The sequence below is a fragment of the Lepidochelys kempii genome, chromosome 1, assembly GCF_965140285.1.
Source record: "Lepidochelys kempii isolate rLepKem1 chromosome 1, rLepKem1.hap1, whole genome shotgun sequence".
Classification (NCBI taxonomy): domain Eukaryota; kingdom Metazoa; phylum Chordata; order Testudines; family Cheloniidae; genus Lepidochelys; species Lepidochelys kempii.
The window spans coordinates 97174422-97192621 of record NC_136380.1 but is presented as its reverse complement, the minus strand read 5'-3'; the positions used below and the strand labels follow the sequence as shown (position 1 = coordinate 97192621).

The 18200-nt window shown below is 39.8% G+C and overlaps 1 protein-coding gene across 12 annotated transcripts in view; it reads left to right on the top strand.

Moving 5' to 3' along the window:
• Positions 1–18200, top strand: part of ABCC4 (ATP binding cassette subfamily C member 4 (PEL blood group)) — a 214241-nt gene that overhangs the window by 152694 nt on the left and 43347 nt on the right. For all 12 annotated transcript variants that reach the window (XM_073347885.2, XM_073347866.2, XM_073347808.2 and 9 more), the window contains 3 exons: positions 5970–6125; positions 13845–13934; positions 14381–14553. In XM_073347885.2, coding sequence (XP_073203986.1) covers positions 5970–6125; positions 13845–13934; positions 14381–14553 — 419 coding nt within the window. The remainder of the gene's footprint in view (positions 1–5969; positions 6126–13844; positions 13935–14380; positions 14554–18200) is intronic.

Below are 18200 nucleotides of genomic sequence, written 5' to 3'. Positions count from 1 at the left end.
AAATGCTTATTTTGGGACAATCACACTTTGCTTGAGAGCATCTTCTGTCTCTGCCACTGAGAAGACAAAGCTGCTCTGATGATTCCAACGGTTTGTATCCATTAGGGAGAAAAAGGGTCAAGGACGGATTGAGTTTAACTAACTTGTGTTAGCTAACTGCATGTAACCTTTTCCCTAGTTTAGATGCAGGTTAATTATCTTTTCCATCAGCATGGGTCTTGAGAAAGAAAATTATTAGGAAGCTAAGTATGGATGAGAAAGAGGGGAGACAAGTAGAGCCGTACAAAGGGACACTGAGGATCCACTAAGGGAAACACAAAAGGGGTAGGGAGGGGCAACACAAAGGGTGGACAGTGACCATAAAAAATAAAGGAGGGTGTATGCAACACACATAATCCCAGGATAGGGGAGAAGGAGAGAAAAGGCTGGGGAGTCGATTGCATAATTTTAGGATTATGATTTAGCACATGATTTTATTTCAGATCTCCCCCGGGGGATTGGCTCAATTCTGTACAATCATTGCCCTTGTTTAATTTGTGACACACACTTTCATTCAGCCCCCACCTCCATTTCATTCCTCAAGTGAATCATTTTAGTAACAAGTATGTTTCAAGAATTCAGCCCTTCTGTCCGGTACAAAGATGATTTCACAGAGAAAAGTAAGTGGGAGTTGAGGGCAAGGAGTTTACAAAGTGTAGCAAAAATGCTGTTTTTTTTCTCTGTACTTTTCTTGCCTTTGGGCCAGCTCTGTAGCAGTTATAATAAGCCACTCTAGTGTAATAGTGAATAAGAAGATGTAAATTTCATGGTGAGAAACAGACATAAAATAAAAGAACCGAAATAAGAGAGGTACCCAGACAGTGGCGAAATACTTGTTGTTTTTTTTGACCTGCGTGATTGTGCTGTGCGTTGGTCATCCTAAAGTAAGTTTGTCCAGTCTAAAGCTCTTGCAGCTCTGAAGAGAGATTTGTTTCCTTTTTAGAAGCTACTGTTTTTGATAATGTATCACATGGTGTGACAGTAGGCCATCATCAATATAATGTGTAAAATAATAGGTTTCCAAGTATCTGCCCCTGTTCACTGGATTTTAGTAAGAGGGAAGCATTTCTTGAAAATCTGGAAGTTGCTAACAGTTTAGGCCATGTCCATGCTACAGGAGTTACCGTGGTACAGCTATGGCACTAAAGCTATGCTGCTGTAATCCCATAGTGTAGACGCAGGTGACCGTGATGGAAGGGGTTTTTCCGTCACTGTAGGAATCCCATCTCCCTGAGCGATGGTAGCTAGGTCAATGAAAGCATTCTTCTGTCAGCCTAGCTGCCTCTACAATGGGGATTAGGTTGACATAGCTATGATGCACAGGATTTTTCAGTCCACCTGGCTTAAGGTTTAAATATAGACTAGGCCAAAGTATTTTCTCACTGTCCTCTAAGGCCTCAAACAACATTTAGCACCTAACATAGATGAAGACTATGTCTACACTATGGAAGCTTCTTGGAGCAGCTAGTCCTGGGACCCACAAGAGGAGAGGCAATTCTTGATTTAGTCCTAAAGGGAGCGCAGATCTGATCCAAGAGGTGAATATAGCTGAACTGCTTGGTAATACTGACCATAACATAATAAAATTTAACATCCCTGTGGTGGGGAAAACACCAAAGCAGCCCACCACTGTAGCATTTAATTTCAGAAAGGGGAACTAGACAAAAGTGAGGAAGTTAGTTAAACAGAAATTAAAAGGTACAGTGCCAAAAGTGAAATCCCTGCAAGCTCCTTCAGCAGGAGTGGGGCTGAAGCCTCGAGCCCTGGCAGGTGCCTCCCACGGGGCTGAAGCCCTGAGACCCCCATCTCTGCAGGACAGAAGCCCCTAGCCCCATGGTTCTTAACCTATTTACCATCGTGGGCCTCATTTACAGCTCTCTATGTGTTATGTGGGCTGCATCCACACAATATATATATTATTTGTATGGCCCTGAGAATGTCACATGGTCTGTAGCTGTGTGCTGATTGGGCCGCAAGCAGTTCATGGGCCACAGGTTGAGAACCACTGCTCTAGCCCCACCACCACCGTGCTGCGGGGCTGAAGGCCTGAGCCCTGGCAGGCATGCCCCATGGGGCTGATGCCCCAGCAGGTAAGCCCCACCACCCTGCTGTGAGGCTGATGCCCCAAGCCCCAACAGGTGCACCTGGCTCTTGAACTTCTGAAGATTATCATATGCGTCTCAGAGTGTCAGTAAGTTTGGCCATAGAGGATAGACCCATTAGTGGCTGTTATCCAAGATGGTCAGGGACACAATCCCGTGCTCTGGATGTCTCTAAATCTCTGACTTCCAGAATCTGGGACTGGATGATAGGGGTTGGATGCCCTGTTCTGTTAATTCCTCTGAAGCACCTGGTATTAGCCACTTTCAGATGACAGGATACTGGGCTCGATGGACCATTGCTCTGACCCAGTATGGCCATTCTTATGTTTTTATGGTATAAGTTTTAAAGGTAGATCAGGCCAAAAATAGTGGTGGCTTTTAAACACAAGTCAACTGTCTTTGTCAAAGCTAGATGGTAAGTGGTGTTTAAAAACACATTAACACATGTCAGTTCATACAGTTGCTAAACATAAGTTATTTTCTTTGTCTGGATGACCTAAATTATGTGTTTAGTAATCAGGAACCCAATTCTGCTGACAGACCCTTTTGTGTATGCAGGTAGCCATTGGCTTCAGTGGGGCTGCACAAGGGCCTGCCTGCCTGGTTTTGCAGGACAGATTTGATTATGATCTGTATATGGAAAAATAATGTGCCTTTTGAATAACATGATTTATAAAAGGGAATAAAATTCTGTTTACTGAGAGCCAGTTCAAATTCATGTTGATTTTAGCAGAGTGTAGTCAATTTAGAGAAATCCATTTGTATTTTTGGTCAAACACTGAAAAATGCAATGTTTTCATTTGATGTCTGCCTGAAAGAGAGATATTGACAATATACAAGCAGCTGCATTTTTATTTTAAGAGTTACTTTATTTTTGATAATGTTTTTTTCATGTTGTTAATATAATAGTGTATATCACTAAGGTTTTCAAAAGAAATGCTTTTTAACTCTTTCTTCTTTAAAACACTTTGTGTGTTCTCCATTTAGCTTTTTCTTTCTGATTTATCTTTTCGAAGGAAGAGGAGCTTTAGTAGAGGTTCTTCAGAAATATTTCTCATTTCAGTTTTTTTTCCTTTTACTTTTATACCATTCCTTTAAACAGATTTGCTAAAACTATGCTGTGTTTTAGGTAACAGTAATATAATGATTAGCACTTACATAGTACTTCGTGATTGTACACACCTACGAGAATCAGTTATTCAATAAAATCATATAATTGGAAAATTTAGAGGTAGAAAAGACCTTTTAGGTTATCCAGTCCATCTTCCAAGTTGCTTCTTCCAGTATATTTTCTTGTGCTTAGTCTAGGGTGTTTTGTTTCTTTTAAATGCAGGTTCTGCCATTTTGCTTGGGAGCCTGTTCCATAGCTTAATTTCTCTGTTACAAATTTTTTCCTGAAATTCACCTTAAGTTTTCCTTTCCTTAATATCATTTCAGTATCTCTGTGTATCACACTACATAATTGCCCTCTTTTGTTTGGTGTTTGTACTTTTCAAATATTCTTCTGTTGTCATGTGCCCTCTTAATTACTTAGCTATGCTACACTGTACATCAGTGATTCTTAACCTTTTCAGACTACTGTATCCCTTTTACAAGTTTGATTTGTCTTGCGTGTACCCCAAGTTTCACCTCACTTAAAAATGACATGCTTTCAAAATCAGACATAAAAATACAGAAGTGTCACAGCACACTATTACTGAAAAATTGCTTACTTTCTCATTTTTACCATATAATTATAAAATAAATCAATTGGGATACAAATATTGTACTTACATTTTAGTGTATAGTGTATATAGAGCAGTATAAACAAGGCATTGTATGAAATTTTAGTTTGTACTGACTTCGCTAGTGCTTTTTATGTAGCCTTTTGTAAAACTAGGCAAATATCTAGATGAGCTGATGTACCCCGTGGAAGACCTCTCCCTACCCCTGGTTGAGAACCACTGCTGTGCATATTTAACTCTTTTATCTTTCCTCATAAATCAGTATCTCCAAACCATGATAATTTTTCTTGCTTATCTCTGAAATCCCTCCAGTGTTTGCCAATATCTCTCTGGAAATGTGGTGCCTTGAACTGAATGCAATATATACATAGAACCTCAGAGTTACGAACACTTTGAGAATGGAGGTTGTTCATAACTCTGACTTGTTCGTAACTCTGAACAAAATGTTATGGTTGTTCTTTCAAAAGTTTACAACTGAACGTTGACTTAATATAGCTTTGAAACTTTACTATGCAGAAGAAAAATGGTGCTTTTAACCATCTTAATTTAAAAGAAACAAGCACAGAAACTGTTTCCTGGCTTTGTCAAATCTTTTTTTTTAAACTTTCCCTTTATTGTTTTTAGTAGTTTATGTTTAACACAGTACTGTACTGTACGGTATTTGCTTTTTTATTTTTTGGCTCCGCTGCCTCATTGTGTACTTCTGATTCCAATTGAGGTGTGTGTTGACTGGTCAGTTTGTAACTCTGGTGATCATAACTCTGAGGTTCTACTGTAAGAGGTTCTGGCAGAGCAGCTCTATATAGAGAGTTATCCTAAGCAGTGCTCTGTGAGACAGTTGATTGGGTGTACATTCCGTTTTTCTAAGTAATCCCTTAGCTGCTTCTTCTGAAGACAGGTTTCTTGCAGAAAGGAGTTCACTAGCTGAGTCATATTTAGTCAGCATTAATTTTGCCCCTTTCTTCATTTATTAATAGACATACGATCTCCCTACGTATTTTTTTCATTTGATATATTTGTAAAAGATTTTTTAGTTCCATACCATTAGGCTTCTTAGCATTTCCTTATTTTGCATTTTTCCTGCATTTTCTGTGAAAGCCTTACTGACTGAATGTGTTAGTTGTGTTGCTTCTCCATTTTTTTTTTCTGTTGTCAGTATGGTTTTTTTAATCCTCTGGTTTTTCAATGGCTCCTTGTGGAGTCATATTGGCAGATTTTCTTTTTGTGAATTCCTGTTTTCTGAGAGGATTTTTAGACTGTGTTGTGCCTTATAGTGTCTTCTAGGATTGGTCGGCCTTCTTCCACTTATTGTACTTAACTAGATTTCTTAATTCCCTCAAATGTCCTTCTTTGAGATCCCTGGTTATGAGATATGTGGCTCTGGTATTCAGAGCTTTGAGAAAAGCAGCATATCTGTCCCCTGCAGTGATCTGAACTTTGAAAGCTAGGCTATCAAAGGAATCCACTGCCCCAGCCAGCATTAGTTTCTTCTTTACTGCAGCTCCTTATGGCAAACATTAGGACCATCTCTCCATGCCCTTTGCTCAGATACTTTTTGTAGCTCTATTGTTAGTTTTGACTTTGTTATGGCTCCTCACTGAGTTACATACTATTCAGCTTGAGTGAGGTCATCAGAATCTGACTCAGAATTGTCTCAAGTGCAGTTAGTAATGCTTGTTTAATACTAATAATGTCCATAGGCAGATCTCAAAGTGCTTTACGAAGGAGTGTTAGTGTCATTGTTCCCTTTTTACAGATAGAGAAATTGAGGCACAGGGAAGTGACATGATTAGTGCAAGGTCACCCAATAGGCTAATGGCAGAGCTGGAAATGGAACGCAGGACTCCTAAGTACCAGTTCAGTGCTCCATCCACTGGCCACATTGCCTCTCATTTAGGCATTCCGCAACTCATATTAAGGGAGGCATTTTGTTAAGAAAACATTCATTTCACTTTTGAATGAGATGATCTAGAAAATTCTTAAAGCTTCAAATCCTATCCAACTCCAGGGTGTTGTTCTTCTTAGCATTTACCTTAAAAAAAAAAGAAAGAAAGAAAGAAAGAAAGAAACAATTTTAATCATACTGGCTTGGTTGGTTTTGCAGGTTGGAATTGTGGGAAGAACAGGAGCTGGAAAGAGCTCTTTGATAGCAGCTCTCTTTCGGTTGGCTGAACCCAAAGGACGAATTTGGATTGATAAGTACTTAACATCAGAACTAGGACTTCATGACTTGCGAAAGAAAATTTCAATCATACCTCAGGTATGAAGCTGACTTTGTCTGCCACATCTATTTTCATTTTAGGGCTGTAACATTTCAAAAACTCTGTCAAGATCATTTTTATAATCATTTTTTCTTTTTCTGCTTTCTGTTTGCAGTATTCTTAGGTCCCAGAATTTCATCCTTGTCTGTTTTGCAAATATTAGTTCCCCTGTTCCCCCACTGTAACCTGAGAATGGAGCTGAAATAATCACGGCTTTTTTTAACAACTTCATTATCTATGGATTCCTGTCATGTCAACCAATTATTTTGTGTGTGCATCAGTGATATCAATATCAGCACAATTCTAGAAAGAGTTTGAATTAAGTTTCTGGCTAACTGCTGCTGAAGAGCCAGCACAGAGCATAAAACATTTGCTAAAAATACTAGTGGCTATTGTTTTCCATAATATCTCTGGAATGGACTACTAAATTGAAAACAAGAGCCTATATATTTCGTATCCAAATGATTCAGTCTGAAAGTAGGGCAAATTTTGAGGCCATATGTCTTAATCATTTAAATCGGTCCATTCTTGTGGACAAGTTCTTCAAGAACTGGTAAGAGACAATAACTGAGATTGTGCTTCTGTGTAATCTGATGTATTTGAAAGAATTTGAATAAGATCACATTATTTCCTACAGAGTGCCTCTTCCATAACGTATAGGATCAGCCCTTTGGGTCTGACTCTTTCCTCTTCTCTGTCCTCTTTGTGCTGCTCTGACAGGAGTGTAGGGGAGTGCAAGCAGTATGCCACCCTCCCCACCAGGAGAAAGTTGCAGAGAAGGCATGTCAGGGTATGTTGCACTCCAGCAACATCGGGCATATGATCCCTTAGGGACTGTTGCCAGCTGTGCAACCTGCACCAGGGCAGAAGCTGGGGAGAGAATCACAGACCTCCACTGGCTTCCCTGATACCCATCTCCCACCCCTCAGCTGGACTACATGGAAAGTGGTGCAGCAGAGAATGTGTGTGTGTGTGTGTGTGTGTGTGTGTGTGTAGGATTTTATTATTATTCTCTTTTTTTTAAAGAAAAAAAGCAAAGAAAGAAACCCTGCTCTCCCCTCTCAAACACATACATGCTCCTGAAAGCTAGATTTATTTAGCAGTATGTGATTTTTGGTTTTTCATGTATTTGAATTAAATTCTGAGTGAAAATTAAACACTTTTTTTTGCATTGATACTTTAGGCACCTAATTGACGTGAATGTTTGGAATGTTTTCTTATTGTACTGGCTATATCCGTAATATGATTTGGGTGTAAACACAAAAATTAATCATAAACAATATCAATGGCTAAACAAGACTTCACAACTAAACATCTGTTTGCCCCTCAGCTCCTCTCTTCAACAACAGAGCCTTTCTAATTTTTAAGTCACTTTCCTCCTTCCCCCAGAAATGACCATACATTTCCTGCCAGCTAAAATGCCAGTCTGAAGAGATGCTATTTGCACTGCATCTTAAATATTACCAGGTTCTGGCTTTGGACTATCGAAGGGATCAAACTCCAAAGCTGAAAGCCTTCTCCCAGAAATGTCTTGCCTCCTCTCCCTGAAAAAATGAGTCTTGTTGCTGACCTCTAGAGCATTCTGCGTGTGGTATTGCATGGAAGTTTTCTTTTGAACCTCATCTGCAGAAGAGGTATAAAAAGGGGGAGTAATGGAAGAGATCACAAACTGGAAGATGGACAGTAGCAGCAAAACCAATTGTAGCCCAACAACAGCAGTTCTTACTGTAAATCACAAAGGAGAAACAAGCCAAAGCAGTGATCCACTAGCTGTGTTTCCTATGTTCAGTAATCCAAGGACACCAGTTAAGCAGCCAGTGAGTACCATAGAATCATAGAATATCAGGGTTGGAAGGGACCCCAGAAGGTCATCTAGTCCAACCCCCTGCTCGAAGCAGGACCAATTCCCAGTTAAATCATCCCAGCCAGGGCTTTGTCAAGCCTGACCTTAAAAACCTCTAAGGAAGGAGATTCTACCACCTCCCTAGGTAACGCATTCCAAGTGTTTCACCACCCTCTTAGTGAAAAAGTTTTTCCTAATATCCAATCTAAACCTCCCCCACTGCAACTTAAGACCATTACTCCTCGTTCTGTCATCTGCTACCATTGAGAACAGTCTAGAGCCATCCTCTTTGGAACCCCCTTTCAGGTAGTTGAAAGCAGCTATCAAATCCCCCCTCATTCTTCTCTTCTGCAGGCTAAACAATCCCAGCTCCCTCAGCCTCTCCTCATAACTCATGTGTTCCAGTCCCCTAATCATTTTTGTTGCCCTTCGCTGGACTCTCTCCAATTTATCCACATCCTTCTTGAAGTGTGGGGCCCAAAACTGGACACAGTACTCCAGATGAGGCCTCACCAATGTTGAATAGAGGGGAACGATCACGTCCCTCGATCTGCCCCCTTCTCTGTCCAAGATTGAACTGGATGATGACCCTGATGCCTACCTCTGAGTAGTGACCAATGTTGTTCAGTGAGGGCAGTTGTTCTAGGCCTTCAATTTATTAACAGAAGAGGCCTTGTGTTAGGTCCTGGCTGAGGATGATGCTACCAGCTACAAAGCCATAAAGTTGCCATCCTAGACCTGATGAGGGGCGTTGGAAGAAAAGTACTTGTGGTGGTTCTGGAAGTACGCCTTTTCCTCTTCAGAGCAGCCACACACCTTTACCCTACAGCTGACTGAAACAGCAAGCTAGACATTGTTGCAGCAGAAGAGTTTGGTATGATCCACATCTCTTTGGATAGCTGGGCCTATGCAGGTCACCAGATTCCATGGGGACTCTGACCTATCCTCTGGCCATAATTCCCCTTTGCGGGAGAACATGGCTCTAGCAGCCATGACTATATGGTGCTCCCTCTGCAGTGCCCTATTCCTTTCCTGAAGGCATGTGCTTTGCAGGTAGCTCATCCTATTTGTTTGGGTGATGGGAGGAAACACTTGTTTAGACACCAGTGGAATTTGCTTAGTAGGTAGCATTTTAACTATTAATTTCCAGCTTTCATTCTGTTTTGTTTAATAACGTTGGATCCAGAGGCCTTTGACCATATTGGTGTCTGAATGTTTGTTGGTTCGTCAGCTGGATGAAGAAATCACGGTAGCACTTACTTAATGTACTGTTTTATATGTTTATATTCTGTTATCTCTCTTTTTAAAAACAACTGTGAATGTGATAAGAAGGTTAACAAACAATGGCTCTTTAATGCCTCTCCATCACCTGGCTTTCTTTTTTCTTTCTTGAGAATAGAAGCCAAACAGAAAGAGGTAGGTATGCTGTTACTAGCAAAGACATACAATTGGATTGCAGCCTCATGTGGGCCGTCTTTTGTTTCTGCATACTGGAGGCTTCATTAATGCACAGTGGTGCTACTCAGTGGAGTTAGTGACCTTTTTCTATCTAAAGAGGACTTTACATAAACTTACATTCTTTCTCTTTTGTTTGTGCACAATGTTCTTTTCTCCTGAAAACGGATGATGATCAGTTCATTCAAGGGCTACAGGGTTTTGAGAACTTTAACCACAAGTATTTCAGGTGATTTCCACATTTGGATATCTGATCCCAGGTGAACAAAATATAACTCTAGAGATGGAAAACTGCTGATCTAATGCTGTTCTACACCTTGAGCACTCATAATTAATTGTATATTTTATTCATGCAGAAGTTTCCTGACCTGGGCATAAAATTATTGTAATGAAGTAAAATGTTGTTATTTTTATCTTGCTAGTTATATAGAAGGTTTTTGTCATGGTCCCCAGGGGTTTTCAGTATCTGAAGGTTAGCAGGTAGGGTTTCTCTTCCAGATAAAGAGAGGTTTGTTTTCTATTAAGTATATGCAAAGGTCTAAGACCAAGGAATGACTTTAACCATTTTGGAGAGTGGGGGAATAATTATACTACAATAGACATTTTGTACTATATTACTAATATTTGTATGAGTAATAAAAATAGCTACATAACATAGGGCAACAGTTTGTAGCTGCAACCCTCAGCATTTTCTTGGAAAACTATGTAGTCTAGCTGTAGGCATTTGTAAAATATATCGGGTAGCATGCTAACTGAGTCACTCTCCAGAGAGTGAAGTTTTCTTAAATCTGAGTTTAAATATCTACTCATAGAAATAAAAATGTCCTTAGGTTTCTAATTGTTTGCTTGGATGGAGCTGTATGAAGGTTGTGTCTGTCTGTAAATATTATCTGTTACCCTGACTGCAAGCATTTCTACAACAATTATTTACAGGTTTGGCTTATTAACTTCCTCTCATAAAACAGGCTATTTTAAATACTAATCTGTGTCAGAAATGATAATTAAAAATTATCCTTATCTACTGTTGCAATACATGTTTGATTTTAGGACCTCTTATAATAGTTATGAACATTTTATAAATTCAATTTCTTATTTTGCCAACCTATAAAAATAGATTGAAACGGAAAATTATCTTAACAATACCTTCAGAACATCTCAAATAACTTATTAAAATGTGTATTGTTAAACAAATTACTTGCAGTGTTTTTTTTTAAAGAAAAATGTTCTCTCAACCCTTCTATTAAACGCCTTTGCTCATTCAACAGGTTTTTATTGGTCCTGGTGCAACAAATACTTTCAAATACTTGGCACATAACAAGAAAATAAAAAGAAAACACATTATCTTCTTACATTTTTATTGTACCACATTCTGCCATCATCAATACCTTCATAATACTCCAGGAATGGCTTAAAAATTAACACATAATCATAAAAGGTTTAGGTCCAAATTCTACATGGGCTTTCTACACCCACATGCAGGTCCATGGACAGCAGTAGGGTTACATGGGGTCTTAATCAGGGCAGGATTTAACCTTTAAGATGTGTGATGGTTTTAAAAAAATCATATCATATATAAACAAGTGTTTACTCTTTTTTTTTAAAAAAAAATATAGATTTAAGAACCTCTGGTAACAAGTCAGATATTTCACAGTCCTCAACAGCATTGTGATGGTTTTTTGGGCTCAGATATCTTGTGTATAACACCAACAATTACTGACATCCTAACATTTCCTACAGTTCATGATTCTCAGACTGTGCCGTCTCTGCTTGAATATCAGTGGCATTCAGGGCTGTTAGTAGGGAATTCTGGGGCAAAATCATGTCCCTCTTGCTTTTTTTGACTTGAAGATCAGTTTGTGGCATTGGGCTAAAGCTTAGTGGTTCAGTGCTCTCCCACTTTTGTTGCCTTAACCTTTTGATTTCCTTCAGGGCCTTTGGGTAGGAACAAACTTATTTCCTGGTCTTTTCACTCTCTCATGCCTCTTCTCCCCTTCAGAGCAGCATGGAGATCTTTGCCTTCTGGGTCTTCCAGTGTAGTGCCCCCCTGACAGGTCCCTCTGCCTCTTCTCTTCATGGTAGAACTGTCCAGAAGACACCAACCAGAGACCAAGCAGCGTTCATCTAATGAGGCAGTTCTGTTTAGCAGCTCAGGAGAGCTTTGCCATGCCTGTCCGCAGTTTGTGGACCCTTGCTCTGCCTAGGGGAGAGGCTCTGAGTTGGACTAGTTTGAGAGGGTCTGCCTCCCATCAAGCCACAATATATTCCACACTGAGAGAGAGAACACAGAAAGAAAGGAATAACCTGATTGGCTCACAGGAGGAAGAGTCCAGGCACCCAATGTCTGCTCCAGGAGTAAATCTATCAAACCCAACCCCTCTCCAACCAGTAATAGTTCCACCTAGATGAGTTCTGCCACAAGTCTTTAAATAGGACACTTCTCATTAGGCAAGGGGCAGGCATCCCTTCCAGCTTCCCTTCCTCTCAAGATGAGGGCAGGGAATTTTAGAGGGATACCCTAGTCATTTCTTCTCTTGGATGAGGATCCAGGGGGTGACTACTTCTTTGCAAAAGCTGTCTCTATCCCAAGGAGCAAAAAGAGCACAGCTATCCCACCAGAGCCTTAACAGTGATTTTACACACCCACACAGTAAAAAAAGGAAGAATGAAAATCTAGCAGGTATGTGTCCCCGTCACAGGATTCCAGTCCCAGCTCATCAACTGATGAGGGCTGCTAGAACATGACAATCAAAACAAGATGGGGGAGGGGTATTGAACCCCATTTGCTCAGTAACTCCATAGGCAGAAAAGTGGGGTGGCCACAACTGAAACCCAAGAGCAGAAAGGTGATCAGTCCTCAGACTGCAGATCAGAGGCTGCCTTTCCCCTATATAATGAATGAAGGAATAGGGACACTTTTACAAGGGAAAAATGTTTTAGAAAACAAGCTACAACATTTTAGTAAATTCAGGAACCAAAGATGTCATCACATTCCTGCCTGAGGTCTGTGCAGTGGTAGCAGCCCTAACCCAGGGTATGTTTAGTCCCTCCATAGAATAGACTAATAGTATATCTTGGCTGTCTTCAGAGGGAGCATTAGGATGCCAGCAGCAGATCTGAGGGATTCCTATTGCCCCAGCTGGGAGAATAGGCCATAATCCTCCTCCTTCTCACTCTTTGATTCCCTCCACTGGCTCATTGTATTTCACTGTATCAAATTCAAGCTTCTTAACCTCCCCTCAAGACTCTTTACAACTCTTCCTTCCTTAGTCATTTGCTCATTCTTATCACCCCCATACTCTGTGCTCTGCCAATTATGTCGTCCTTTAATGCCCATTTGTCTGCTTCTCCTACAAATATCTCCAGACTTTTTTCCACATTGTCTGTAACATGGAATTCCCTCCCTGAACTAATCCATACTTCTGCTGTGACACCTACAAGAAATCAGTCAGCCATGACTAGGTTAAAAAGAAAATTCAGATGATTTGGAACCATCATCTCAGGCATGTGTCTAGCCTGTGTAACTGCATGTTGTTTTCTTTGCCACCCTTGTCTCGCTATCCTGTTCTCTCCCTTGGTTTGTCACACTCAATGGGTTGAGTCTTGTTTGAAATTAGAGTGTAAACTCTCTGGGGCAGTGATTATGCCTTGCCATGTGTTTGCCTAGAGGTGCCCAAATTCTCTCTTGGTGCTACTGAAGTACAAATATTAGTATTAACCATCATTGACAGATACATGTGTAGACGTAAATGTTGCAGAAAAGTTGTGAAATCTATTTATCTTTCAGATTCTTTAATGTTAAACTTGGAGAGTTTCTCCAAACTGAAATAAAACAAAAATCCCAACACCTTGTATTCTACCTCTTGAGCCACTTGAGTCTTCTCCTCTGTCTGTGCCTTATATAGTTAGGGAGCACAGTTTCAAAAGCACCCAAGTATCCTAGGAACGTTAGTGCGTTGAGTGGATCTTCTTGTTGTCGCTTGTTTCCGCTAACAGTGTCAGTGGATTTAATTGCCTAGCTTATAAATATACTATAAAGCGTTGTGGTGTCAAGAGTAGCACAGATAAGCCAGTTCAAGTACAGACAGAATAAATTGTTGGATATATATCGATTTTGTCAAAATACCTGTATTTGTTTCATCTGTTTTATTAAAATATCTTCATGCAGGCTTGTTATGCATTTATCTTATTTTTTTCTTCCACATGCTCCTAATACACCTCTGAGTTTTCTTTTATTACTTCTCTGATGTAAAAAGAATCGCAACAGTTTTTTCCCCTTGTCTTGTACTAGGGATAATTTGTTGTTGTACTACATGTATGTACCATGCATGCTTCAACTCAGCTTTACTGTGTTTAAATTCTGTATTGCAGTACGAAAACTAAGTGTATATAAAGTAAAATGTAATGTTTCATTGGTTTGTAGGAGCCCATTCTGTTCACTGGAACGATGAGAAAAAACTTGGATCCTTTCAATGAATACACTGATGAAGAGCTGTGGAATGTCTTGGAAGAGGTAATTCCAAATATCTGATCATTTGTATCTAATGTTTACATATAAAATAACATTATTCATAGTGTTTATACATATTAGGTTTGAGCTGGTTTGTTGGATTACGTAAGGATATGGCCGACAGAAGAAAGGAAAATAATTGTGGGGTGTATAAATGTATATAAATGTCTCTGTATATAACATTGACCTGCTGGATCTTGCATTAATATTTTTTTTATCATTCGGGATGCAGGTTTGATATATTTTGATTAATTAAAAATAGATTTTTAAACAGTTTTAGACTTAACTCTAGAATTGAATTACATAGTGTATGTATATGAGTATGAAAGGTAAATCTTACATGCTTATTGTTGTGTAAAGCATAACAAAAAATAGGCAACCTAATCACAACAACCATATTTTGTTTAGAAGTGAGTTACTCATCTTACAGTACGTTGGCATACCTACAGGTTCAACTGAAGGAGGCTGTGGAAGAACTTCCTGATAAAATGGAGACACAGTTGGCAGAATCTGGATCTAATTTTAGCGTCGGTCAGAGACAGCTCGTGTGCCTTGCCAGGGCAATTCTCAAAAAAAATCAAATTCTGATTATTGACGAAGCAACAGCAAATGTGGACCCAAGGTAAAACACCAGAGGCCATAGTAAAATGAATTATCCTGTTTGTACATGGTTGGCGTACACAGAGGTGAACTGAAAAGCTTCGTATCTTGTGCAGCCCGTGCTGGGGTTTGCGTTCTCATGAACGCTGACGGCGTCACTAATGCCTATTCAAGAGCAGGCAAACCAAACACGGTATATAGCTTAAGGGGTTCGATCATGAAAGCTCCCCTGAATGCATCCTAAGAGGGGATAGATACAGGTTCTGTCTCTGGAAGGAGAAAAATATCCTTGATTTCTATGTGTAAATTAACATTCAAAGCTATTTACCCTACAGCAGCCATGGATAAAAGACTCCTTTTGGAAATGCAGATCACAACTGTCAGGATAACCTCTTAGAGAGACAGAATGGATGAGGCAATATCTTTTATTGGACTAACTTCTGTTGGTGTCTCTCTAGTATCTTAGGACCGACACAGCTACACTGCAAACAAAAGATAAACTCTCAAAAGACTTCACAGAATGGAAAGATTCTTAGGCCACCACGATCCCACAAAGATGAGGGACCTCATGATGAAAAAGTTAGGCATAGTGTTGAGGTCTGTTGATCCAGGAAGGGTATCCTGTGCACATAGTGACAAAGACGAGCAAGGAAAAATGACTGTGACAAATAACAAATAATATTTATTAGTTTTCATTCCTTCCAAATGCTCGGGATGCTATTCAGTACACACAGTGGGTTACAGATAAAACCCATTAAATAGAGATCAAAATCCTAAGAGATCTTCAAATATCATAGGAACTACAAAATAAAGTAGTCTTTAAAGCTCTTTTGAACACTGGTGGGATTCACTAAAAGAGACCGTATTTTTTGAAAACTCTGCAAATATGCTGCATCAGTTTGAGAGCTGAACAGATAGTTCCACCAAAGTATGATTTGAGAAAATCCAAGGACAATAAAACAGCAAGTCCTTCAAATAGGTTCATTTACTATTTTATACATCATCAAAACAAATTGTAGTTCACTCATTGGTCAAAGAATTGATGCTATTTGTTCATGACTGGTCATTCAGTCATTTTTTTGCACTAGCTGCAATCAGTAGAGTTGCTTTGATATTCCAGTATAAAAGGAGTTATAATAATCAGTTCTGGATATAAAAGGATCTGAACAGCATTAGTGAGAAATCTTGCCTGTAGTATTCCAGCGTGCTATACTTAATATTATTATTTATTTGAATTACCATAGCATGTAGGAGGTCTAGTTATGGAACAGGACTCCATTGAGCTAAGCAGTGTACAAACGGTCCCCGTTCCAAGCGGCTCACAATCTGTGTATAAGATTAGAGAACAAATGGAGATAGACAGACGGCAGAGTACAAAGAAACAAGGAGACAGTATTGGTCAGCAAGATAGGCAGAGTTCTCTGCACACCAGCAGCCTGATTGTTGTCAAGCTTTTTGTAGGCATCGTGGCAAAGGAGAGTAATGCTATAATCATGCAAGATGATCAGTGCAGGTGGACCTCCTGTGAGGATCAGCTTGCGGGATTGGGGCCTGTTTGGTTTTTGATTTGCTCACTGTAGGTCACTTTCGAGTGGCAATGATTGTAGTTTTCCTGAGGAAAATTAAATTTGGGTGCTAGCAGAGAGAGAAAAGCTGACTGAGGAGTTGTGAACATATTGCCACATGCAAAATCAACAGATTTTGTGGCCGTTTCTGAGGAGGTAGTACAAATCTTTGATTTCCCCAAAGAAGTCAGTCATTCTATACATAATACACAGTTACTTCCATCACTGCAGTGCTGCATATTGCCAAACTGTTTTAGTACTGTGTGAGAGATTGGTAAGATGTGTAATGGTCCAGTGCTGGGGGAAGTTACCCTTCTGTATCAGAATGCCAAACTTCAAAAATGTAAGGGCTGTGTCAATGAAACCCTCCCAACTGCAGTTAAGTGTACCTGGTTTACCTATAGTAAGTCTATAATTCTGGAAGCAAAGTATCATTGTCAGTTCTTATACTGCCGATAGCAAGGTGGCATTCCTCTTTCCGCAGAAGAAACAGGCTATTTTATTTTCACTTGTATTTAAAAAAAATAAAACACCTAGCATTAGCAATTAATAGACTTCTTCCAGATTTCCGTGGAGTCCAGAACCGTAAATTCATCCTTCCACTGTGGTATCTGCCCATGACTCATTTTTGTAACCTCTTCCTGGGAGAGAAGTGGTGCCAGCAGAGAAGCTTTGCAGTGAAGCATGCATTTCATTTCTAAAATCTTTAGAGAAAGTGCCTTTCGTTCTCTATAGATTTTGGGCTTCTAGCTTATTTTTGGCTAAAAAGAGATAATATCTGTGATTTAATCAGACCAATGGAAATTTCATATCCTCTTATTCATCCTCCCCATTTTGACATCTTTATTTTTTTTATTTGCACTATCCATTTAAATTATCTTACTTGACATGTGCTGCAGATATATTGCAATAAAGTAAATGTTTACTAATAGCAACCGTAAGCATTACAATACAAATGATTGAAGAGGTATCAACTTTAACTTGGAGTTTCTTCTTTGAGTTGGTTTACACTGCAGTCTTTACTACCTTTTTCTTAACCTCTTGGGCGTAGCTATGGTGGTGGACTTTTAAGCAGTACAACCTAATAGGATGCCCATCAGGAAATACTGCAATCTATTGTCAAATAGGAAATGGTCTAAATATTGTGACTCTGTCCTTGTCTCCATGGGTCTTTCACTTCCTGGAAGATTTTGCTAGCCTCAGAGGCTCACTGTGAGCCCTTCTTTCTCTAGGGGCAAGGGTCACAGCCTACTGAGCCATTTGCATCATAAGCCAGCAAGGAAGGTGGGGGGAAGCAACCCTCCCAAGCACAGTCTCTGTTGTCTCCCAGTCTCAGTGATTAATCAGGGAGTTGTGGGGGAGGGAACCTGGGCCCACCCTGGAGTAGGACCCAAGGACCCTAATGGTAGCAGCTAGGGTAGCTGACTTTTTGAAAATAGGACTCGTACAATTCCCTGGGACACTTCCCCACAGTAGCCCCCACTTCCTCAATATCTACGTCACCCTTACCTCAGAGCCTCCTTCCTTGTGCCTGAAATGGTTTGTACTGCTCAGTTCCTCCAACAGCGCGGCTTCCTCCTATAGCTCCTGAGACTCATGCCCAACTGACTAACTGGGAGGCTTTTAACTAGTTTCAGACAGCCCCTAATTGGCTTCAGGTGACCCAATCAACCTAGCTATCTTCCCTGCCTTCTGGAAAGATCTTAATTGGCCCCAGATGTCTTAATTGACCTGGAGCAGCTGCCATTTACTTATTCTGGTAACAGGGATTTGTTTAGCCTGGGGCTAATATATCTGTCTCCCACTACTTTTCTATAGCCGTCACAATATGAAAGTTTACCTAAGCCTGGTGGTCTAAGTATTTCACATGATGATTGATGGAAATTTAGCACAATTTTAGCTTTTCTTCGTGGTCATGAATTTGGAATTTTTATCCCCATGAATAAAATAATTCTGTAATAGTTAAATGATTCTTAAAAGTTGCACATGAAATCCTTGGCATTAGAAGTGGAAATGATATGAATCACTTTATTTCCAGCATTATATCTTGGAAAATCTCCAATAATTGAGACTTGTGAAACTTTCTGGAGAGTTTACATCCCTT